General features: G+C 35.3%; 1 protein-coding gene and 1 long non-coding RNA gene across 2 annotated transcripts in view; one reads left to right on the top strand and one right to left on the bottom strand.

The window, feature by feature from the left end:
- MEOX2 (mesenchyme homeobox 2) overlaps positions 1 to 9,573 on the bottom strand; it is a 65,310-nt gene extending 55,737 nt beyond the window's left edge. The window contains exon 1 of the mRNA XM_067746236.1: positions 8,650 to 9,573. Within this exon, the coding sequence (XP_067602337.1) occupies positions 8,650 to 9,163 (514 nt within the window). The 5' untranslated portion in view covers positions 9,164 to 9,573. The remainder of the gene's footprint in view (positions 1 to 8,649) is intronic.
- Positions 9,574 to 10,651: 1,078 nt separating this feature from the next.
- Positions 10,652 to 18,874, top strand: LOC137229001 (uncharacterized). The gene is made up of 3 exons (XR_010945488.1): positions 10,652 to 11,254; positions 16,934 to 17,071; positions 17,546 to 18,874. It is a non-coding gene; the product is annotated as an uncharacterized lncRNA (long non-coding RNA).
- Positions 18,875 to 25,584: the final 6,710 nt, after the last annotated feature.

Below are 25,584 nucleotides of genomic sequence, written 5' to 3'. Positions count from 1 at the left end.
CTTATAGTTAGAAGAGACAGAAGGATCTGTTGTGTTCTCCCAGATCAACTCTTGACATTTCTCTTCTATGGCCTGCATTCCTTTAGGTTGACTTCTATGGATTTTATCTACCGAGACCTCTGCGATCTGCTTCTCTATATTCTGATTATATCTGGCCAGTGGGAGGCAACAGAAGGAGATGGGAAGGCATGAAGAGAGGCTACTGTGTGATATTTGAGATTAGCTGCAATCTTCCATCTGAAGTCCCAACTTTGCTGGAAGGCTTCTGTCCTGATGCTCTTACTGGATTCCAGATTCGTGTAAAAGCTCCCTCTATTTTGTCAGGTTTACAGGCGCTAATGTTTTCCAATTGTGGGCAGGCCCTGAGTGATGCCCCATCCTGTTGCTTCCCGACACACTGCCCACCATTAAATAGTCACCATCAACCTCTCTTCAGTTATTGCTATGGGTGTGCCACCTATTTTCTTGCCTAATAGGATAACAAAGAAATAAGATAAATCCTTTGTGATCTATGAACTATTGACTAAAAATGCAAAAAAAATAAAAAATAGCATTGCTGTTTCTTCTTATTTTCCCAAACATCTGGGTATCCAAGAAAAAATGGGGTGCTCTACTTCTAGGAACAAAGAATAGTTCTGGAAGAAAAGGCCTCCACAAGTCCCTGAATTTTGAAGGTAAATGTTCAAAAGATAGTAATCCTGGAAATGTGTGTGGCAGCAGGCCCCTAAATTTGGGTGCCTAACCTCTGGTTTTCCTGTCAATTCAGTCTTTCTTAGTAGTTTACGTGTAGATATTCTCTAGTTTAATGCATCCAGACCCATTTACACTACAAATAAGGAAAAAAAACCCAAAGTAAATGTAGCCTGTAGTTGGGGAGATTTTCATTGTTAAAGACATTAAAAATACTGAAAACTCATTTTACTTTTGAAAATATTAAATAAGAGAGATATCACTTAAAAGTCAATGTATCCAGTTGGGAGTAAAGCTCTCTTTGGATGGTTCTTAAAATGTGAAAGCCATTTGCTAAATTACTGGCATCCTACAAAATCAAAGCTACTATTTATCAATTTAGTTCCCAGTAAGTTTTTGACGGCACAATTCTATTTTCCTGAGCTGTGTATTTTAACTAACAAAATAAAATCAATCTTTTGTGAAATGTACTTGGTATTCATTGCTTATTTGATAAGAGTCATTGGCCATTTTATACATTTTTTTAAACTAATAAGAATACACCTCAGTTTACTTTGCTAGTTTTTCAGGAGGCTAAGAATACTCATCCAGAAGTTTCCTGTGCAGTCTAGAAAGCTGTAAGAAGCTGCCTATACAGACACCGAATATATTTCACCACTACACTTGCAAATAACTATCATTTGCAAAAATAAGTTTTTATTTGGGTGTTATTTCTGGCAAAGCTTTAAGGCTATATTTTCAAAGAGCAAAACTCTAGGCCTTTAAAATTCTACTGGCATCCACCAACCCAAGCTGGACTCTCCTCTAGGTTTCCACAGAGCCTGAGAGAGAGATGACTTCATCTTAATCATTTTCTTGCCCACAGTCATGTAAGATAACTGGGATTTTTTTTTTTTCTTGCAGCATTATAAAATCTCTTGAAATGTGTGGAGAGAAAAACAAAAGAAAACAGAAACTGCAGGGAGTTGGCAGATTTGATTTTACGACTAGCACTGATTATCAGCTTCAGCCTGTTGGACTCTCCACACAGCCGTATATGCTTCAAACTTAATATTTTATTTTGTAACTAGAACACTTAACATCATATTATCGTCTCTAATTGGATACTTTAGTTCAGATGATCTGTTATGAAGAAATTAAATTTGAAATTCTATTAGTGTATATATACATTTATATAAATAATTATTTTTAAATGTTTATTGTATTTTATTTTTTTAACACCTTTATTGTAGTATAATTGCTTTACGATGTTGTGTTAGTTTCTGCTGCATAACAGTGAATCAGCTATATGTATACAGTGTGCTTTAAGTGTAGCTGCCATGTCCTAGTTAATTCAGTACCTTCACTGTTTTTTTATACCATTAACCTTTCTATTAAAATACAGTAGGGACTAAAAACTATAAAAAATAAACACCTTATGTTCACAATTTCAACCAATACAGTCTATCTAGCTTCAAGAAACATACCTATAACATCTTAGAAAGAAGGCTTATGAAAACAAACACTAGGATATTTAAATGTTGGCTTGGCCAAAAAATTCGTTCGGGTTTTTCTGTAACATCTTACGGAAAAACCCGAACGAACTTTTTGCCTGCCCAATACATTTGAAACATTCTAATCGAATTGATTCTATGAAATTTTGAAGAGCAACAATTTCTGAATTTAAATCTTTAAACAAAACCCTAACATTTTCGCTACTACGAGTTATTACCTACTAAACTTATATTTGCGATAAAACTAAAAACTCCAAGGATGTAAGACTTAAGTCACCAAAATACACAAATATTTTAGAACTATTAAACTTTTAAGGAAATGATAATTTTGAAAAGTAACATAGGTATAATATCAGATAAACTGAAGATTAAATTTATTAACATTTAAATCTATATAGTATAGAGAGCAAAGTAATTATTTTTGAGTTTTCCCCATACAAACCCCTTCCAAAAATGTGTACTTATTAATACAGATTTCACCTGATTTTTCTTATTCGTATGCACATGGAAGTGATCAAAAAGCATATCATAAAATAATTTCAGAGCCCTATGAAAATCAATATTCCAAATTTGTACCAAAAAGTACACAAAGTACCAAATTTGGTACCAAAAAAGTACCAAATCTGCAGGCAGTAACACGTTAAATTCAGAAATATTATATTGCTGTGGAAAATGTGACATTATAAATAAAGGTTTCATGGATAAGGGGACTTTAATTGTATATTTCAAATTCCAAATATAAAGGAATATTAATAATTGACCCAATCAATTCCAAATGAAGGTATATTTTTACCAAGTAATTCTCAGTTAATTTAGTAAGAAGTATTTCAAAAGGTTTTAAAAAGAAATATTACTCTGAAGTATGAAAAAACATCTGAAATTTATACAAATGGATTAATAGATATATTATTTATTACTTTGTATCATAAAATACTATCTAACACAATTCCTTAAAGGGAAAATAAATTCCTTACGTTTCTGTAATGTAAGTAGAAAATCATTAGAGAAAAGGGGATCCAAGTTAAGTTACTTCTGCCTCTACATAGGTAATGCAAATTGAAGCCTGGGATGTAAAATGACCTTTACTATTTTAAGTTTTACTTCATGAGAGTAATAAAATATTCTACAAGGTTTCCTCCAATTGAGTTTTGAACCTCACTGATGACTATGATTTAGAAGTAGTGTGGAGAATGAGAGAGTGTTGTAACTCATTTTTCTTTATTGTGTTACTCCATCTCGACTTGGGGGTTTCAGTTTGATACAGCTATTCCAATAAATAATCATAAAGGTATCATAACAAAAATAGGCAAAATGTTAGTGTTTGATTTTCTTTATAAACTTTACAAAAAGCTTATTATTGATAACTAAACCATATTAATGACTAAAACACATGAGAGAAATAAGTTGTGAGTGTTTTATCTTTTTTTTTTAATGAAACCATTGAAATCAGTCACCAATACAATAATCCAGGAAATGTAATTTACCTGGCCACTCAATAATTAATCCTTCTTATTTTATGATTACAATCAAGTGGGAAAGAATTCTACTCCTGATAGTCTTACTTCACATGCTAATATATTTTCCTCACAAATTTTTTTATTATTATAAAAAACAACATGGCAAAAATACAAAAGAAATGAGAGATAAATCATCCACAACTCTTAAGTCAACAAATACTAGTTAAGGAATTCCTGTGTGTATTTTATTTGCTAATATCTTTTCACCCTTATCATTTAACACTCGTAAATGTTTGTAATAATTGTAGCAATTCTTGGGAAAAAAAATCTCACTCTTAAATTTTAAAAATAAATTACTGAAGTGAACACAGTCTAAAACTAAAATATATTATAACACAGCCTAAAACTAAAATATATTATTGTATTATATTGTTTATTTTCATTTGAAATGAAAATCTAAAAGACATCACATTTTTTGTGTGTTTCTGGCTGCCACTTTTAATACAGTAAATAACGAAATTTCCCAGCACATATATATTTTAATATAGTAAATGAATAAAACTGGCACCATTACTAGGCTAAATACATGTAATAGGTTTATATGTGGGGATTTTTTTTTAACATAAATCAGCTATTAATTCACACATAGGTTATTTCTTAAAAAAAAAAAAAGTTAATTCTTCTACTAAATATAGAATTAGTCTCTCAAGTTTCTCTGATTCTAAGGGGATGGGTTGTCCCTACTGTTATTTTATTTTGTTTAAAATTAATTTCTTAAGACTGTTTAGGTCTTATAATAAAAATTATATTATAAATTCCAACGCTGTGATGAAGGGTCTATGTTTTCAAACACAGACAAACAAAGTAATGTTTAAAATACGTTTTTCAGTTTATTAGTGGCGATCAGCTTACTGTGTGCCAACATAATGGTTTCCATTGATAATTACTGTAAAAAAGATTAAAATTTTAAATACTTGGTAAAGGCTTTTTAACCCAAATGAATGTTTTAGCAGTGTCATGTATTACATTTGATGCTTTTCCTTTTCAAATCAACTATAAAGATATTTACGGAGAAATGGAAACTATTTCAGTATTTATTTGCATTCTTCCTTCCATCCATTGCTGACTTTCCACAATAAAGCGCCTTGATTCTAAACGAGTTGCTGCTCTTGACTTTTGAGCGTAATCATTTGAGAACACTCATGTAGGTCAATGGTACTTAGCAGTTTTTTTTATCTCAGGTCATCGTTTAAAAATGTTCACACCTAAAATTAATCTACCACTCCAAGAAAAAGACTGAAAATGGTACTTTTTAAATTCCATAGATTCGAGGCCCTTAATTTCTTCAGTACTGTCCTATAATCATCTATATCCAAAAGACTGTATTTTAAATTCTAAAGCAAATGCTAAAAAGTCATCATCCAGCAACACAGGGATGAATAATAAAGTAACTTTTTTTCTTTCAGAAAACATGACGATAGAAATATCAAGAAAAAAGTGTAATATAATTCTAGAGTTAGGGTAGGTACGACACTACTCGGTATTTTAATTTCTAGCATATTAACATAATACTTGTGTATCATTCTGCAGAGCCAGGCATACAGACAGACATAATTTGACAACAAGTATTTTATGATCTTGTAGCTATAATAAAATGTTTACAATTTTACAAGAATCTGATTCAAAACCTTGTAAAATCACTACCCCCGAATCACTCCCTTCCTTTTTGATATAATTTTGATTTTTTATAAAATTAATTAATTTGAATATAAAATACTTACATATTTATACTGTATATTACCTGCATAAAAACTAAAGTTAGATTGATTAATCTATTTTGGTGATATTAACTGAAAGTAGGCAGGATTATACTTATTACTACATTGCTTGGTGAACAATCAAAAGTAACTGAAGCTAAGTAATTCACACTATTTATAGACATTTTTTCAGAATCATCTGCTTTCTATAGATTGTTTTAAGTACAGTTGTAAAGTTTTGATTTTTAAGAGTTGCTTTGAAGGCATGGCAGATGTTGGTTTTGCTAATAGTGCTGGAAAGCACAAGCAGGTTCAAAGTTGCAAATATGCTTAACACATATAAAAAAATAGTGTGATTTTCTATTAAACTTCGTTGTTTTCAATTGTCAGTAAACTATAGTGGAAGCCTAAAGTCCATAAATATTTGCTTCTAGACCCTCAAACTTCTTGAGTTTGTATATGCGTGTGTCCATGTGTGTTTGGGAAGGGGAACACATGTAAATGCACACTGGAAAATGTTACATATTATAGTTTTAGCATCAGTACCATGGATAAATATTGGGGTTGTTTTCCAGGGCTTAAAATTCCATTAGAATTTCACACAGTCATACACACATACACATATTCATACAATCTGGGTATGAGATGCAAGGATACAGAATTTTGGTTCCGACTTTGCCCTGGGTTTATGTATTACATTTACTCTCAACTAGAAATACACAGAAATTATAAACTGCCTAACAAAATATAAATGGTCTCTATAATGCATGATGTGAGTTTTGTCTAATACAATTTTAAAATTTCAAGAGTGCAGAAGTTACTTTAATATAGTTTTTTGGAAATACCGAAACATTAAACTATGCTATAAGTAATGAGAGATATATGTGTTAACAATATACCAATATTACACTGACTTTGTACTTTGCTTTAGTTTCTGCTAGCTCAAGATGCCCTTATAATAATATGAAATGAAATAACTGTGAACATAAATTATAGAAGACCAAATACAATATCATTCCAGGAAAAAGCTACCTTGAATTTAAATCTAGCTAAAGACCTAACAAATATTAATTAACTAAAATATTGAATTTGGCTAATTAAATTTTATTTTCAAAGAGTATACAGATATTTAACCAGAAACTATTGTTATATTTCTTTTTAGATAGCCAAGAGTTCTTTCAAAATATCCCATCAAAGAAAATGTTCATTCTAACTCCCCAGTGATTCTACCCTTGGTGATGGCTAATTGTATTTCCCGCTCAAGATGTAATCTATTAATACTTTATGTAGCTGATGAAAACTTTTGTTTGTCTTTCCAGGCCTTTAATTGCCAGCTTCAACATGAAAAAATAAACGTATTTTGCTATATGGTTATTTCCCACCAAAGGAGGGTAGCACTGTTAATATAACCAATATTCTTAAGAAAGTTGTTATTAAAATAATTGAAGGGAACCAGTTCTTAGATCCCATTTTCCTTATTTCTCCTCAACCAAAATAACATATGCCTATATGAAAATTCAATTTGCCCTGTGAAACTTAGGTGCATTGGTTCAGTTGAGGCAGCATATGAAACAATCCATCACATAGGTTTCTCACTGCAGAAAGTAAAATGAACAGTAAGAGCTTCTGGTAAATGCTAAAGTGCCGCTAACCAAACTGACCTTGGATCCTCTTATCCCAGAAAAGTTATATTGATATCAAATGCTAACTCTATAAAATGATCTCATTCTAAAATTGACTTTTTTTTTTCTAATGAAGATGGAAACCTTGCTATGATTAACCTTTTAACTCTCTGTCTGAAGGGTGTTTCACTTATGGTTAGTAAAAACCATTAAAATGAGTGATACTGCTGGCAACTTTCTTGGATATTAACTAATTTGTGATGGGGCATTAGAAGTTCACCCGACCTTGGAATGTAAAAGTCAGATTTTAAATCTGTGATAGAAGAATCCATCCCATACTAACGCTTAAGAATAACTGATACCATTGCTGCAAAAGAACATGAAATATGCGGCTCATTCATTGTCATTCATGTGGGATCTTACCTAAAGCATTATAAAGGATAGACATTTTTCAGTCTTTCAAACCAATATCTGGAATTATCTTCCAGGACTGTTAAACCAATTCCGCAAAGAAAGAAAATATGTAAATATTATATTAAACAAACGACAGCTTACGAAAAGACGGAACGCAGGCTGCACTATAGCTACAGAAGAAAACTCACAACCTCCTTAATTATAAAGCATCTTTTAACAATTTCATAAGGATACGGATAGGTCAGGGCTTTGATGAGTTGCCTGCAAAACTTCAGTTTCTCTGGACTGATAAAATTTAGTTGGCAGCCTCTGCCTTCAGGCATCCGCATTCAGTAAGGTTCCCCTTTTTGCGTGGCGGCTCAAGTTATCCCCACGTAGGTCTGTGCCTCCTGCGCACACCCTCCAGTACCAGCGCTACCCGGGTTGCTGTTTGTTTCCCAGTACTTGTTTCCGATAATACTCACCTGGAGGAGAATTTTACTTTCCACTTTAAAAACTTAGATTGTCTTTTTTGTTAGCATCACATAAATACAACTACTATTAAGAATCGTCTTTCTTCAAGGGTCTGAGCATGTATTTAGTTAAAATTCTCTTACATTCCTTAAAATCCTCTGAATTCCTAGACTGTCTTCTTCCCCAAGAAAGGGAATTTTTTTACCATTTGGAATAGGGTGCTATTTAAAGAACTCTGAAATCAGAATTTTAAAAAAAAAAAAAACACAACGAAAACTTTTTTCTCATATGCTCTGCCAAGTTCCATTGCAAGTTCCAACTATTGTGCAATAATTTGGAAATCCAGTTAACGATGGGAAAAATCTAGCCACTCAGTCGGGAACTTGCAATGGAAAAGTCAAGGAACGGCACCCGCACGCACGGCCAGCGGACGCTGCATCCCAGGGTGCAATCCTCTCCCCATCGCTCAGATGGAAGGTCACGCTTCGCAATCGATTTCACATACTTGTCACTTGTCCTTTTTTCTCAACGCTCTGGTAAACTAGTTTGAATCTTGGAGAGCTTAACGCAGTTGGCTGAGTGTTGCGCTCGGAGAAACACGTGCCCCCAAAATAAAAGGACCAAAGCAGCCTCGCCGAATTTGGCGGCGAGGAGCCAGGGAGGAAAGACCTGTACCATGACGCCCGCCGCCTCACTCTAGGGCGAGAATCTTCCCAGTCATCTCTCCGCCCCCTTTCGCCGAGGGTGCCCGGCGCGCCCTTACCTGAGCTATCGCTTTTCCTCTTGCCGCCACTTCTCTTCTCCGCCTCCGCGGGTGACAGCGCCTGGCGGCCGTAGTCCCCTGGCGGGCACGCGGCCCCGGTCGGGGTGCTGGAGCCCAAGCTGGAAGAGTTGGAACACAGGACCGGCGGGCTGCTTCCCAGCTCCGGGGGCCCTCCCGAGTCCGGCTGGAGGCAGAGGCTGTGCCGAGCCGCGCTTGGCGGGGAGGACATCTGCGGGAGGTGCCAGTTGGTTTGCAGAGCCTGGTGCTGCTGCTGCTGGTGGTGGTGGTGGTGATGGTGGTGGTGGTGGTGGTGCCCCCTGTGATGCTGGCTGGCAAACATGCCCTCCTCGTTGGGGTATCCCGCGATTATGCAAGACGAGGAAGAAGTGGAGAGCTCGGGATAGGACATATGGTCAGATCTTCCATGGAGGGCGAGAGAGGACTGGGAGAACGGGTGCAAGCCTTGCGCGGTGGCGTGAGGGCTGCGCAGGCAGCCAAAGAGCGGGTGTTCCATAGCATGCAAGTCTCGGGTTCCAGACAGAAGACTTCACGACGGTTCCAAACGCCGCCACCCTCTGTTACTTTTCCCTGGAAACCGTGTGACTTTTCCCCCTCCCAAAGCAATAGCCGCCCGCGTTTCAGCAGAGCTCGGATAATCCCGGTCCTGAGCCCTAGCGGCCAGTCTCCTTTACATATAAACACTCGGACCTGGAGGAGCTTCCCTCCGAGCTACTCAGATGTTAAGAGTAGGAGAGGTTGAAGCCAAAAGAAGGTGGTCCCAGAGAACTGCTTTCAAGGGGAAACGGCTCTGAGAGGTTATAAATAGAGTGTAACGTGAGCTGGGGGCTGGCTTAGGAGCCCAGTGCTGACCACATGCGAACTCCCTCCAAAACTCCGGCTCAGTCCGCGCCATGCGCTCGCAGTTCCACTTCCTATCGCCGGCTGGACGCACGCAGCGCGCCCACGCCCGCCCGCCCCTGCCAGCAGCCGGGACTGCAAGCGGCGCGCCTGGCGCCTAAACCCGAGCCCCGGCGGGCAGCGGCTCCCTTTCCCACTCCGTCGGCCAGGCCGCGCCGCAGCGCCCCCCAGCCCCAACCCCGCACCCAGTGTCCGGCCTGCTCACTGCTCTCATGAAAGGTGTCTTGTCAGTGCCCCTTGGGTACTGTCACCTGCAGGAAAGCTTGGGCTGCGCCTAACTGTGGAGGAGCACGAAAGGAGCACTACGATTAAGGGAAAAGACCAGAGCTAGTCTGGCGCGCGCTCAGATAAGTTTCTCAAACTTCACATCAATTCGTGCCCTGGACGCAGGGGCACTCCTAGCTTTTTACAGCCGGTGTCTGTGGGTGGGTTGTTAATGGGCTGGGACGTCAGATCCGAGGATGCTGGGAAGTGACCCACGAGCAAAGAAAGGGCCATTTTCGGTGCTGCAAGGAACGAGACCTGGTGGGGTGGTAGAAAGCATGGGGCGGTGACAGTTGCAGATGTCCTGACTCTGGCATCCTCACCTGCGGTGCCAGGTGGGGTCTTTTCCTCTGCTTTCCACAAATGTCCTCCCTCCCGATTTCCTAGTCCCACTCCATTTCCTAGCCACTTGTCCACCAAGAAGAACTTTTCCTGGATCAGGAGTATTCCGAAGCGATTACGTCCCGGTCACAAGTGAAGTGTATATTGCACGCACATTTCCAGTCTTTTCCCTCAGGAGCCAGCCCACGTCCCCTTGTTTTCCTCCAGAAACCCATCTCTCTTCCGCTCAAAGATAAATCAGCTAATCGCACCCCTCCCCACCTCCCGCCATGGTTCCATTTACTGAAAAAATATTGCACTTCGGTATCCCTTAAAGTTAGGGTCTCCCTGGTTACAATCTTGCATCATAGAAAATGAATTAGAAAACTTTCCACCAGTAAATTAATGCGAGCGGCGGCTGGGCTTTGATACCGTCACATGCTTGAGGGACGACACCTTCTGCTGGGGGCCAAGTCGTTGGCACAAGGTAAGCACGCCGCCCGCTCATAATGAGCTGCAGGAACAGTCGCATCATTCCTGGGACGTGTCGCATCAGGAGAATATCGGCGCTCACCTATCCCGCCCGGGACCCCAAATGTGCCACCAGCAGCGTCGCCCTGTTATTTTCATTGTCTCAGGTGTCCAGAGGACGGGGACCAGGTCTTTGAAGTTGTTAATGGGATTAATGGGTACAGCAAACTGGGCCAGACATCTGGTTTGAATTAGGAAAAAGTATTGATTAATCTTTGAGAAATGTCACCAAGGCAGAACCTTTTCCCTAGCCCCGTCCCTCAGGCTTCAGCCTGACCATCTCCCTTTCCTTTTAAGTTGTCCTGTAGAATAGTGGCTTTGCAATAAACCTTTACATCCGTGTGAAAGTTCGAATTGTTTTCCAGTGCTCAGAGGTGGGATAGGGTGGGGGTGATCAGGAATTCTGAGATTTGTAAGCGCTGCTTTCTTTAACGGAAATTGAGCCCTATTTTGAGGGAAATTAGTTTTGCAGACTTCGTTTAAAAAAAAAAAAAAAGCTAAAACTTTTGTTCACCAGCTGCTCAACTTTTCAGTCTGGGTCTGAGCTGGAACCTGCTGCAAGCGTTTGACGGTAAGGCTTTCTTTGCCGATATGTTTTGGGAATCTAATATTGTTTTAGATTTCGAAAGGGGGTGTTCTTCACGTTGCACGCTTCTAAGGGTTTTAAGCGCTCGCAGGATGGCGTCCAGGGCTTAGATCTTAAGAATGTTTCTTCCTGCCACTCCCCACGCCCTTGGCTCTTTAAGGATAAAAAAGGAGGGGATATATTCTTCTAATATAGTCGGAATATTTTTTGAATTTTCATTGTGTTTATGGTTTCAATATGTGCTCTGATATTAAAAGTTAAAGTACAAAGAGCAGCACTAAACTTCCCAAACTCGGGTAGCTCCTCTACGGATCCTGGGTGAAAGCATTAAAGGCTTTATCCAAAGAAAAATTTAGGCAACCACCTCCATAAAGTCACCAGACATATTTATATAATACTGTCTACTAAAAGTATTGTGGAAAATGTCAGACAAGACTAATTAAAAGATACACTTGATTTGCACACATCAATAAAAAACATCCATAAAGGTCCTTTTGGTTTGCATTACAGTGGTTTAGAGGGAGAGACACGAGAAATGAATGGATTTGAATTTAACCAGTGTGTTGCAGGTAACCAGCAACTAGCAAACACACAGAAGTTTCCCTCTCCAGGAGCTGCCACTTCTCCTTGAACCTGCCTTGTGACTGTGCTGGCTTTTTTTCTCACTGTGTCAGATGTTAACAACATGTCCAGAAATTTCTCTACAACCTGTCTCAGTCAGTCAGCTGAGTGTGGGGCTAAAAGTCTGGTGAAGAAAAATTAGAAAAGATTAGAAAAGAAAGGAGTCTCTCTGAAAGGCACACAGTTAAAAGAAAGCTAGCAGAAAAGGTCTTTTTAAATGTAGACCCAAAACATATATCAGGAAACTTGATGTCTAATAGAAAGTATAATATAAGGAAAATGTTACTTGGAAGAGAAAAAGTGTGATTCAAAGGAAAAAAATGTAAAAAAAGGAGGTCTTGATACATTCCAGAATTAAATATGACTGGTTTGTTTTCTCTGAATTTCTAAATATATACTAATTATTCCATAAAGTTTTTTTTCAGAAGTTTCATTTCTTAGAATATTTGGAAAAACATAAAATATTAACTTTTATTTCCTAGGCCATAGAGAATTTTTTTTAAATGCAATAATAACAGGAAAAATCCTAGCATTTTCTATAATAGCTACATCAATGTCTACATCTATAAAACCCAATGTTGAAAGATGCCTTTTTACCTCAAACGGCTAATTTCATGGAGAATGGTAAAAATTACCAAATTTATTAGAGAATTTCTATAGCATTCATTTTAAACTACATATAGCATAGTATTTACCATATATTTACAATATACTTGAATTTCTGTGAAAAATGTTTCATTAATAATATTTTATGCAAGATTTTGATATCAAGCAGCACATTATAACAAGAGGCTGAATATATGAAAAATGTAAGCTGCTCATCTTTTGTAGAAAACATGATCAAAATTATTTTAAACATGTGCTAAGCTCTTTAAACTTGATAAATGTGTATATCTATGATTCCTTCTGCTTAATGAAATGATATTCAGTAGTAAAGGCAGAGGTATTTTTTAATTAATATTTTAAGGGGAAAAGAACTTAAATTAAGCAAGCTGAAAAATTTATGTTTAAATTCTAAGACTCATGACGATTCTTTTAAGAGTTGCCATTCTTCTGTAAGTTTGTGACATGAGATATGATGGGAATAAAAATATTATAAATTAAAAATGATCTTTAGCTACAGATATTATACAACTTTATTTTGAATTTTACCTGCTAGATAAAATTGCCTTGGTAACATATAGTCATGATATATGAATTTAAGTACGGAAGATTATGCTGAAACCAGAATTTGTCTCTGAAAGTTTTGTTGAGAGTATAAATATTATTTCTGCTACACTTTTCCAAGAAATAAAGTCAGTTATTATGAAATAAAGAATTTTGAAAATATATTAAAAGATGCTAAATACTCAATGGTAATTTATGTGATTTATGATGCGCTCCATTTTACAAAACTTTAGAATTGGCTTTCTCCAGGAATTATGAACTACAAAATTTAAGGAAAAATTTGGCTATTGCATGTTATTTAGTGATTCTATATATTTTATTGATTTTTTAAATAAATTACTATTTTTACATAATAATTGGTGCTTTCACAATAAAATCTGCTATCCTTCTACATATACTAGAAGATATGAATACCTATTCATTACTCTGAAAAGTATAAAATAATATTAAGCATATTTTGTTTTTCTAATTTCTCTCTCTTCCTACAATTAGATTTATGATTTCTTTTAGAAATTGGTGGTTTTCTTCAAGTGTCATATAGTAAATAATGTGCTGAAAACTAGCATGAAATATAGATTATGACTGATAATATTAAATTTATGATTTAATTAAAAATTCAAAATATATGCAATCTTTCCTAATTCCAGTTGCTTTCCACATACATTTCATGAAGTTCTAATTATATATTTTTTTGCGGGGGTGTTCAAATTAGGAAGACAATGACTACCTCTCAAATTTCAAAAACTTCTAACTGAACTTCCTTTTGTCCACATGTCTTAAATCCAGAATTATTCAACAAAATTACTTTAAAATGATGCATATGAGGAAAAATTACATTCAATTCCTACATCTTCATTTGCACTCAACTTGTATGTTATTTTTATTGATAAAGTATGCATCTTAAATTTTTATAGTTGAAAATTGCCTCCTTTACATATCTAAGATGTAGAGGCACACTAAAGCAAGACAGTTCCATAACGAAATGCTATTTATTACATTATATATTCTATACCATCAAACACATAAGTATTAAATTTCTATCCATATTTTATGGGAAATAAACCATTTCTCCCATGTCATAAAAAGCAATGTTATACTTTTAAGCAGATTGAATTTAGAACAAGTTCATAAATCTTGGGGAAGAAAAATTCAATCAAAACTAAACAGGGGAATTTTAGGTAAAACCTTAGTCTTCTGTTTTAAGTTTTCCAACTTGAAGAGTTTAACATGACTAATGTAATTTTGACACTACGGTAGGTTTTTCTTATGTGTTTTTATTTTTCATGCTTCATCAATTTGTAGCATGTTTTATTCTTACAGTATCTCTTTCATTGTGAGCCTGGGTTTATGATTTGTATCACTAAAAACCTCTGTGTTTTAGTTGTGCTGGTATAGCTTCCCCAAAATATTTAACTGCACACTACAATTTATATAATTCAGACTCGGCAAAGAAAGACCAGCTGCCTTTGATATCAACATTTTGTTTATAGGGATAAAGGGAAAATTTTTTGCTTACCAAATAAAATGGAAAGTGAAGGCCAAATACAAGATGTCTTATAACAAAATATTTTTAAGAGTTTAATATTAGTACTTTGATTCAGCTCAGATTTGTAAAAGATTTTGAGAAACGATCTGGAGTAATTTTATACAAGGTAATAGACATATAAAAATGGATCAAAACAAGAATGAAAATGACTAAATGACAAATATCTGCTTATGCCTCAGTTGACCTAAGAAATTAGAAGGATGATCAAAGGACAGATTAGGTCAAGGGAAAACCAGAAGAAAGTATTTAACAGGGGGAAAGGCAGAGAAATAAGATAAGCTTAAATATGCAGAAAATAATTCTATATTTGTAATTCATAAGCCATGTACACTTATAATAATGGTAAAAGGATCCCAGGAACATGTTTTAGTTTAAGTGGAATTTTACAAATAAGTAATCAGAAAGGTTTATGTTTAAACATATATGTGGCATTTATATTTTTGACAAAAGTAATAAAAACAAAATACTGTTTGAGAAACAGTTTCAAGTAATCACATGTGCATAATGTGAAATGTAGGTGCAGATGTGGTCAATGCCTAGAAATGTGCAAGCTACTGAATGTTTGAGGTTCTGAATAACTGTTGCCTTCTCGGCTTGCAAATATGTAACCTGATACTCAGTGTAGTCAATTGTTTTTCTAAATTTTATTTATTTTTAAAGGATGATTTTTGCTAAGTTGGGGTACTAGTATTTGGGAAGGGAATAGCTGGTTTTCAACAGCTTTCAGTGACTGAGGGGGATAAAGAAAAGTATTGGGCTAACTGCATCCTAGAGCACTTCAAAGTACAAGGGAATCCCGGTAGAATAAATCACTAACCAGAACTCAGAAGGAATATCAGCTGTGAGCCCAAGGGCTCAGGATAAGGCAATTCCTCCTACCATCAGCTAACAGTTTTTGTTTTTACTAACAAGGAGACCTGTGATCAAAGTAAAGCTTTCTCCGTACTACATGAGGTATGAGTACCAGTTGAAACCTCTTCAACACAGAGTGGCTATAAAAGATACCCCCTGCTTGGCAAATTCATTCTGCATGAAACTTGCCTTATTACCTCAGAATTGCAGTTATCCCTTTTGTCAAATTTCATATTTCTAAAGACTAATTCTTGAGAGCATAAGTAACTAATGGACAGGAAAACAGTCATGATTGAAAAAGTCCAAACAATCTTGGAATACTTTACGATAAAATACAGTAAATCTTACTACTGATCTTGAAAGCAGGCTGCATGAGTAGTGGGAAACCTAACAGTTCTTTTCTTTAATCTAGAGCACCTGTAGCAATCTGCAGCAGTATTTCTGCACATACCTTATTTAAGATGACTACATGTACTGGTTTCAGTAGGTGTCTGTGAAGACATACTCAAAGTCAATTTAAATAAATTTTACCCATTATCGAATACAATAACATCTCCACTTACTGCAAACAGCTTTAAGAATATTTATATAGAGAAATAAAAATAGCTCAATTATGACTTTCTAGGATAACTGTTACTTTCTTTTTTTCATAACAAGTTACCATCTGTCGGCCAGTAGTCTCTGTCAATTGCTTATGAGATGCTTGGATTCCTCCATGTTTTGTTCTTAGTCACCTCTTGTATCCTGCATTATGCAGTTAATGATGTGATTTGATCAGAGTAAAGAGCTGAGTAGCTTTGGATTATTAAGATCAGATTTTCCAAAGTACATGGCCTACCACCATCTAATAGACCCTGCCAAGGCAGATGGCTCAGGCCCAGGTGGCATCACTTGGAATTGTTCTTCCAGGTCCAAAGATAAGCACATGACTATGAAACCCCACAAAAATCATCACTGTTGCATGTGTGGTGACAAAGCTAAATGGGTATCTTTTAAAAAGATATAAAGAAGCACATAGAAGCTTCTACGTGCTGTAAATCTGAGGTTGTTGAATTAGATGTTGGTGTTCCTCTTTCTGTAATAACACTAAAGACGTGCCAACCCATGTGTAGTTCTGTTATGCAGATATTATTTTTCTTAAATAGCAGGTGTTAAATCATTATTATGTGGCATTTGTGACCAAATATAACCTAGTCATGGCTAAAACAAACAAAAAAAATGGGTTAGGTTCCTTGCACTGTAGTGGCAATTCCAGTGACCCAAAATTGCTAAATCTCAACTTCACCTTAACAAGTCGCATGTCATTCTCTCTCTGAACTGCATCATTGCCAATCCAGTTTCTCCAGTCAGAAGTAGGAACTCACCCTCGACAAGCCCCTCCATTCTCACCATCCGGTATGCAATCAGTCATTAGGTACAGTAGTTCCGACTATACCGCTTTAATGTTCATTAACTTTATCCTTCTCTCCATCACCAAGGCCATTACCTTACTGGGTGGCTTCACTGTTCTTAGTTGGATGACACGGGACTCTCCACTGCAATCTACTTGCCTAGAGCATCTCCAGAAGCAGGAGGGAGAATGGTTTTGAATCTTAGCTCTATCATTTTCTGACTCTGTGAGTGCATTCATTTGTTAACTCAAAAGAATATTACAATGAATAAATTCAACAATGTTTTGAGTGTGCCTAATACAATGCCTAACATAAACTTAATAAACGTGGAATAGATTTAAGTTAAATCTAGAGCTGTGCTGTTAAATACAGCCTCATGTGGTTATTGAGCATTTGAAATGTGACCAGTCTAAATTAAGATATGCTTTAAGATTAAAATGCACATCAGATTTCAAAGACTTCAAGTGAAATTAATAACCTTTTATACTGATTACATGTTAAAATGATATTTGATGGATATACTGGCCTAGATAAAGTACATTATTAAAAATCAATTTTCTTTCTTTTTCCTTCTTTTAATATAGCTACTAGAATATTTAAAATTACAAATGTGGCTTATATAATATTTCTCTTAGACAGTGCTGATCTAGAGGAGGTAATTTAACTTTTTCTCTGTTTTATTCTCTCCCTCACAAATAGGTACCAAATTACATATAGATCTGTCAGAATGATGTAAGACCTGATGTAAGAAATCTCTCTGTAAGTTGATCCTGTTGACCCCATGATTAGGAGCTTCACAATGTGGTACCACACCTGGAAATCTCCAGAACAAGACCTCAAGGAAACACAGGAAATCCCTGGAGTGGCAAAACATCCGACTTGAAGACATTCAATTATTTCTCTGTGCATCAGGAGCATCACTGTTAATTAACTATTGATATGCTTGAAAGAGTTTGTTTAGCAATAGCCCTTGCAGAAAAAAAAAGAGCCGTGTATTATTCATGATGAACTAGGCAATGCTGCCACAATGAGTTAACTTCTACATCTTATTCCCTTGGCAAAAGTTTCGTTCTTAATCCTGCAAATTTTGATGCAAGATGGTTGGCTCTCCAGGCAGATACTGACCTTGTGAAATAGTCATCTCAACATGTTCCTCCATAACAAGACTCCATAGCAGGGGAAGATGGAAGTGGAGGGTCACACACCTGGTCTTATACACTTTGATGCAAAGGTGATACATGTCATTTTTACTTACAGCTTGTAGGCCAGAACAAAGCCTAATATACCTGCAAGGGGTCTGGAAAATATTCTGAAGCACATGGCTGTTTGATGAGCAGTAAATGTTTCTGCCACACCAGGCTTTGGCAGACTTCAAATTTCTTCCTAATAGGCCTAATTTACACCACTAACTGTATATCCCTTGAGTCTTCCTGGAATATTTTGTTAATGTTTTTCTAGTACAGTGTCTGGCACAAAGTATTCAATAAACATACTCAGCAGAACACTTAGATCTGTAAGTTTCACTTTATCTTTGGACTTAAGAACCCATGTAGCTGCTATATCATATCAGGAAAGTGTAACTGCAACTCTAACTGCAATGAAAATTAACAGATAAAATGCTCAGCCCAGCTTCAATTTTGTTTTGTTTTGTTTTTGATTTTTGTAGTTTTTGCTTTGTTTCTTTGTTCCAGAGCAGAAGTTCATACCTGATTGTCACTGGACTTAGAACAATAGTTGTGTCCACACACAATGGGAGTGGTTCAAATTCTTTGGGGAATTTGTCTTCAAGTATCTGAAGCCAGGTTGGGACACCAGTCTCTATGTGTAAATTAGGTTCATTCCCTTTCAGATGCTGTATTTTATTTTCGGTCAATACTGTCCATTCGGTAATGGTTCACTGCATGGACTTGAAGATGACATTTTGGGATGTGTCTTGTATTTGTCACTAACTAGCACTTTGTGGCCAGGTTAATTAACTTTTTGGGTCTAGGTTTTCTCATTTCTAAATAAAAATGTTTATTTCTATAATTTCATGTTGACAAACTAGCAAGTCAATCTAAGTCTGGTAAGTGTGTGTGTATATCAGTGATAGATATTGTTATCATAATGATAATTTTCATTATCATCTATCCTAAAGATCTTATTCTATCTAAAAAGAAGTCCCTGTAAAAAATTTTGAAGTATTTACTTATATATATTTATTCATTCCACTATTTCCCTAATTAACACTCTAATATCTTAAAACATCTTGTCTTAAGACAAGATTCCATAAATGTTTGTTGAATGAGTAAATGATATACTAACGATAAATGTAACTCTATTCTCAGCATTTTGTACATAATGATCATACATTTAGGTTACACACATTTCACTTGACTTTTTTACTTGCTTCAAAATATGATTGTAAAAACCCTCTCAGCATATAAAACCTAGAAATTGGGGTGAGTGACAAAAACTCTTCAGTATGGCCAAAAGGACTATTAAGTTCTAAGGAAGAACCTAACTAACATTGCTTAACTATAGTACTTTGGAATAAATTTATAGTAGCATTTGGCACATTTTATTTTAGGTTTTACTGGATCTAGGCTTTGGTTTAAAGGTAACGAACATTTTTTAATAGCAGATGTTTAGTGGGATAACAAGTGGACTAATCCTACCTTCCATTCTGTTGAAATATGCAACCCCTTGAATTCCAGACAATTAAGACATTTTAACGGTGAAACAAAATACCCCCAAATAAGTAACATTGTAGAACTTAAGATTTAACATCTATGTATATAACTTATGCTTCATTTATATATTGTGTATATGAATTAAGCTAAAAGTAAGCTAATTGTTACATAGGTAATGTTCAGAACTCACTACATCATCTATGCCTGAATAATCTGAGATAGCTATATTAGATAAACATGAACCTACATTTTATTATGCCAATTAAAATTTCTATTATTTTAGAATTGAAACTCTTCCTAGTTCCAGAAAGTTTTTCTGGTGATTTACAGTAGAACTTGATATAACAAAATAATTTAACACAAAGAAAGAAAAACCTACTAGAGCAGTCATTTCAGAACCCTAATCATCAGAAGGACCCTCTTTCTTCTGTTACAAAAGAAATTCATTATAGAACCAACTATGTGAAGTTAACAGAGAGAAGCAGAATAGTTATGACAGACTCAGGTAAAGGGAATCTGGTAGCACATGCCTAGTGTTTTGCCTTCTCCTCACTTACCACAGGTTTGTGGGTAGTACCTACAAAGAAACAAAGGAGCTAGGGACACAACCTGAAAACCACTAATCTCACTAATATATACAATCCACCCAGTAAGATGGCCCCTGAAATGCCATACCTGTGTTTTCCTGGTTCATTGATTTATTTGATAGGCACACTCCTGGGGTAAATATTTGAACCACATTATTTTATTTCTGTCTTCAAGTATTAGTCATCAGTTCCTTCAGATTTTCTATTTAAAAAAAATATAAAGTTAGATTGTCAAACTTTATGACTGTAGAAATACTTTTAGTGGAGAAAATTTTAATGTAATAACCCTATATTTATCAAGTCAAAATTAGAGAAAAAAAATCTATATGAGGAACATCTCCATAAGATCTGAACAGCGCAGTGTTACTTAACAGAATCCAAAAAAGGACCTAATCCGTACAGAATTCAGTGCCAAAAAAAACAGATTGCCAGACAGAAAGGGGGGCAAATGACAAAAACTTCTAAATTATCAAAGAAAAAATACATATGATCAAGAAATATAAAAATATTGCAAGCTACTTGTAATGAAAATGCAAGGTAAAGATGATAGCATTTTCCTTCTACCAAATTGACAAAGTTTAAGAAACAAGTTACCATGACAAGGATTTAGGAAAATAATAAATCTCATACACTACTGGTAAGAGTGTAGTTAAAACAGATTACCAAGACAAAATCAGCAGTAAATGTTAACTTTTGATTCAATAATTTCAGATGAATATATTCAAAGGAAATAATCAGATATATCAAAAAGTTTGTATATAATCAATTGTCTGAAGTGATATTCATTGTATTGAAAATGTACATCTAAAAATAAAATTGATTAAATGCTTTACGATAAATCATTATGATATAGTGCAACTATTAAAAATCATGTTCTAAGCTAATAATAATATAGAATTATGATATAATTCTAAGAAAAAAAGCAGGCTACAAACATATGTAAAAGATGCTCCAAAAACAACCACATCATACATCTTTGGTTTGTATATATTATATATGTCATGTATATTATATATACACAAATATATGATATCAATAGATATACTCAAAATGACAGCAGTTTAATGAATGTTATCTCTGGTTGGTGAGATTAGTAGATATTTGTATTATTTCTTCACATGTTTCAAAGTTGTTTTTTAATTTTATAATGAAGCTATGTCACTTTTATAATCAAGAAAACAACATTATTATTTCTATACAATTAAAAGATGTCCTGTGAAGTAGAAAAAGTCTTTGCGGTTTGAATAAACTTTTTACATGTTAAATAGTTCCATCATGTATAGAAATAATCATCATATAATTATTGACTGACTGGCAGCTTGTGTCAAATACAGTGATTATCTTTGTTATACCTTTCCCTTAGAAACTATTGTTCCTCTTTCTAAATAACATCCATCAGTCTAAAACTGTATTATTATGCTATCTCCAATTCAGAACTACTAATCTGAATTGACTCAAATGTGAAAAGATTCAGTTGTCTGCCCGTACAGTATGGTGAAGCATATGGAGTGCACTACACCTAAGACTGAGAGTTTACACTGGCTGCATGACAGTGTCTGGAGTATAAACTAAGGTGTTGTCTTGGACAAATATAGTCCTTAATGGTTTGAGTTACTGTAAATTTGAAACCAATTCTCCCATGTGTGAAAGTAGAGATTGAGCAAGGGATTTTTTTTTTTTTTTGGCAATGGCAAGGTTCAATATTTACTGGGGGTCAGAACAGTAGAAGGTGTTCTCATATTAATGTATGACAAGGAAAAGTTCAGAGTATCACATGATGCCCTCCACTGTTTAAGAAGCACGAGATGCTACAGTGTTAAAGCAGAAGTTCACAGAGTTCCAGCATCTTGAGATTTTCACACCTACTGCAGAGCTCAAACTATTATCCTTTTCTCCCAGTTGATATCATTTTGGGAAATACATTATTTAACTAACAATGCAAAAATAGCACATTCAAATTTCTAACACATACCAAAGAAGTTTCCTTTCCTTACTTGATAGTGAATGTACTGCACAAGAAAACACAGTTTAATATCCATGTGCAGTAAAGAAACATCCTCTTTCTCTCTCCCTTTCCCTCTCCTCTCTCTCCCTACCTCCTCCATCTCTAGTATATGACTTAGATAATGTTATTGATATCTTTAATATTAAAATACCCTTGGCATCGTCAGAGTTTAAATCAGGCTGGAAATTCATTGAAATGTAAAATTAACAACGAATCTTTTTTTAAAAATAAATTTATTTATTTATTTTTGGCTGATTTGGGTCTTTGTTGCTGTGCACAGGCTTTCTCTAGTCGCAGTGAGCGGGGGCCACTCTTCATTGCAGTGAGTGAGCTTCTCACTGCGGTGGCTTCTCTTGTTGCGGAGCATGGGCTCTAGGTTCGCGGGCTTCAGTAGTTGCGGCGTGCAGGCTCAGTAGTTGTGGCTCATGGGCTCTAGAGCGCAGGTTCAGTAGTTGTGGTGCAAGGGCTTAGTTGCTGCACGGCATGTGGGATCTTCTCGGACCAGGGCTTGAACCCATGTTCCCTGCATTGGCAAGTGGATTCTTAACCACTGAGCCACGAGGTAAGTCCCAAAATATTTCCTAATAAAAATATTTTTTCTCTGTTTTAGTCATGTTAATATGAATATTCACAGAATGAGCTACAAAATTCAGATTAGACTGATGTTAGCGTTTTTAGAAGTCTATGTTTATTACAAATGTCCACAATTGTTTCCTTAACATCATAGATTTTGACAATTATATAACTGGTAAATAAAAATAACCATGTGCCATAAAAGCAAATTACACTTTTTTTTCAAATTACACTTTTAATCAAGACATGTCAATATTGAGCAAGAATTGTTAATAAAAATAAAATGAAAACCATTTTCTATATTTATGAAGACAAGCATTACTGATTTAACTGAGAATGTACATATAAAGCATGAATATTCTACCATTATATTTAGTGAAAATGAAAACCTTCAAGTTAATTTTAATAATTTTGTTCTATAGTGGAAAAATACAGGTTAAAAATGTCAAAAATATACCTTAAAATAAAAATAAATTTCTATCATTTAAAAACATGAATCAGTGTTTACTTCAATAGGCACTAAAGGATATACAGATCCCTACGTTTGCCAGCATTTGGTTATATTGATTCTGGAAATAAGTGACAACCAGTTAGGTTTAAAAAAAAAAATGTTACAGGGCTTCCTGGTGGCGCAGTGGTTGGGAGTCCGCCTGCCGATACAGGGAACGCGGGTTTGTGCCTCGGTCCGCGAATGTCCCACATGCCGCGGAGCGGCTGGGCCCGTGATCCATGGCCTCAGAGCCTGCGCGTCCGGAGCCTGTGCTACGCAACGGGAGAGGCCACAACGGTGAGAGGCCCGCGTACCGCAGAAAAAAAAATGTTACAGATTTTTCTTCTGCTTTATCTTTTCCCGTTGGACTTCATTTTTTATTTTAAATATGTCATATGTAAATAATTGCTCATTTTGTACTAAAACTTTGGGTTTTAATTATTAAACACTTATCCAGCTTTGCTAGAAAATTGTTAATAATCCAATAATTCAACTAAGTCAGAAATGATATAAGCCCAAAGAGCTCCAAAGAAGTGCACATCATAAAGGTAATATTTTAAAAGAATAGTCAGATTCCTCTCCTAAGGAAACTTGCTGTATTTTTAGTAAGAGAAGATTTATATACATGAGGAAGCTAGATATATTAAAACAGACATCCTTTATGTAAAAAAAAGGTTTTACGTATTAGAATTGCAAAGCTTCTGTAGGAAGATAAAACAGCATAAATTTGAAGGAAGTTTGAAATTTCATTTAGAGGGAGTGCTTAGGCATTGTTTGGGCAGCAAGTTAGATAAATAGGAATTGTCAACTGATTATATTTTAGGATCAGAAAAGTAGTTATTAATGGTCATGGTGTCCATTCTTTTGGGACTAGGAGAACGTTGTTGTAGTTGACAGAATTGGAAACATCAAAAAGGGATTTCATCTAGAGAGGAAGGTGGTGAGTTTTATATTAAATACATGAGATTTGAGCTGATGTCTGCTTACTGAATAGATCCCTTTATTAGATGAACTGGAGCATACATTAGAAGTAAGGATAAAAGACTTGGTTGCCAAGTGATCATTGAAGTTATGATGATGAATGAGCTTTCTGAGAGTATAAAAGGTAACAATATAAAAATAAGAGTTCAGCGTTGGTAGCCTCACAGAGAGCAAGAAAAGAATTGAAAACCAAAAGGAAGCCTTGTCAGATGAAATATTAGAGAAGCAAGTGGCAGACATAGCATACTATTCTGAAAGCCAAGAGACGGGAAAATTTTATAAATGGGTGATGAATAGTTTCAAGTAGAGTAGAGCTATTGTGGAAGATAATATTTGAGAAAAGACTCAGAAAAGGATATAGTTAACAGCATATAGACATGTTTCAGCACAGTATTCTTGGATCCGGAATGCAAAGGAAAGAAGGGAATGCAGCATTTTCCAAAAATTTGTACAATAGCCAGAAAAAAGAAAATAGTGCAGTTATCTACAGGAGAGGCAAAAATAGTGGAAATCCTTTTGTTTGTTTCTTCCTAAGGAGGAAGCAACTTTTGAGAAGGTAATGTTGAAGGAAAGAAACTGATTATGTTCTCATTACTTAATACATGTCAGTATTTATTGAGTGGATAATTGAGAACTAGTTGGAAAAGGCAAAAAATAAGGAAAAAATAATACTTCTTGGAAGTCAGAGAGGGTTACTATAAGTAAGGAGTTTGTTTAAAGGAAGAGAGAGAGAGAAGTATGCTACTTGTAAAACATTTTAAAAGTCATCATATCTTTTCTATACATTGGGATGGGATTGTGGAGTTTTAATAAATTAACATTTTGATATTAAAGAATAATTATTAAAGAATAATAAGAATTTGTAAATAATAATAAGGAATATTGCTTGGAGGTCTTGGTTTATCTTTTCCATGTACATTTTTCTTTCAACCTTACTGTTTAAAGATGCTGGAGTTTGATATACAATATTCTCCTTATGTATCTGTAATCAATTCTATAATACATAAGTAATAAATAATACAATTACTAAATTTTATAATATGTAATAATGTAATCAAAATATGTGTATCAACATTCTGACCAATAAAAACTTCGTAAAGAAAATCAACTAAACTCTCTCATTAAGACCTCAGAAAGTTGTTAAACATGCAATTTTTAGACACGTATCAGAAGAAAGTACTTTGGACTTCAGATCAGAATTTTAAAGACTCACTCTTTCATGCAAATTTATAACTTGCTTTGTCAACCTTAAATCACACTTCATCATTCTATAAAATGATCAAGAATTGACCATTAAGTTCAATCAAGCAACTCTCCTGTTTGCTTAAACTTAAGGTAGCATGTTTTCCCAATATTTTCTTAGAGGAAATAGGAAGCCACATTTTGGATCTTTGAATCCTTGCATAGTCACATATGGGTGGGTCACTCAC

This window comes from Pseudorca crassidens, chromosome 8 (assembly GCF_039906515.1).
Source record: "Pseudorca crassidens isolate mPseCra1 chromosome 8, mPseCra1.hap1, whole genome shotgun sequence".
In the NCBI taxonomy this organism is placed as follows: Eukaryota; Metazoa; Chordata; class Mammalia; order Artiodactyla; family Delphinidae; genus Pseudorca; species Pseudorca crassidens.
Note: the sequence above shows the minus strand (reverse complement) of the source record. Positions and strands in the feature narration are given on the sequence as shown.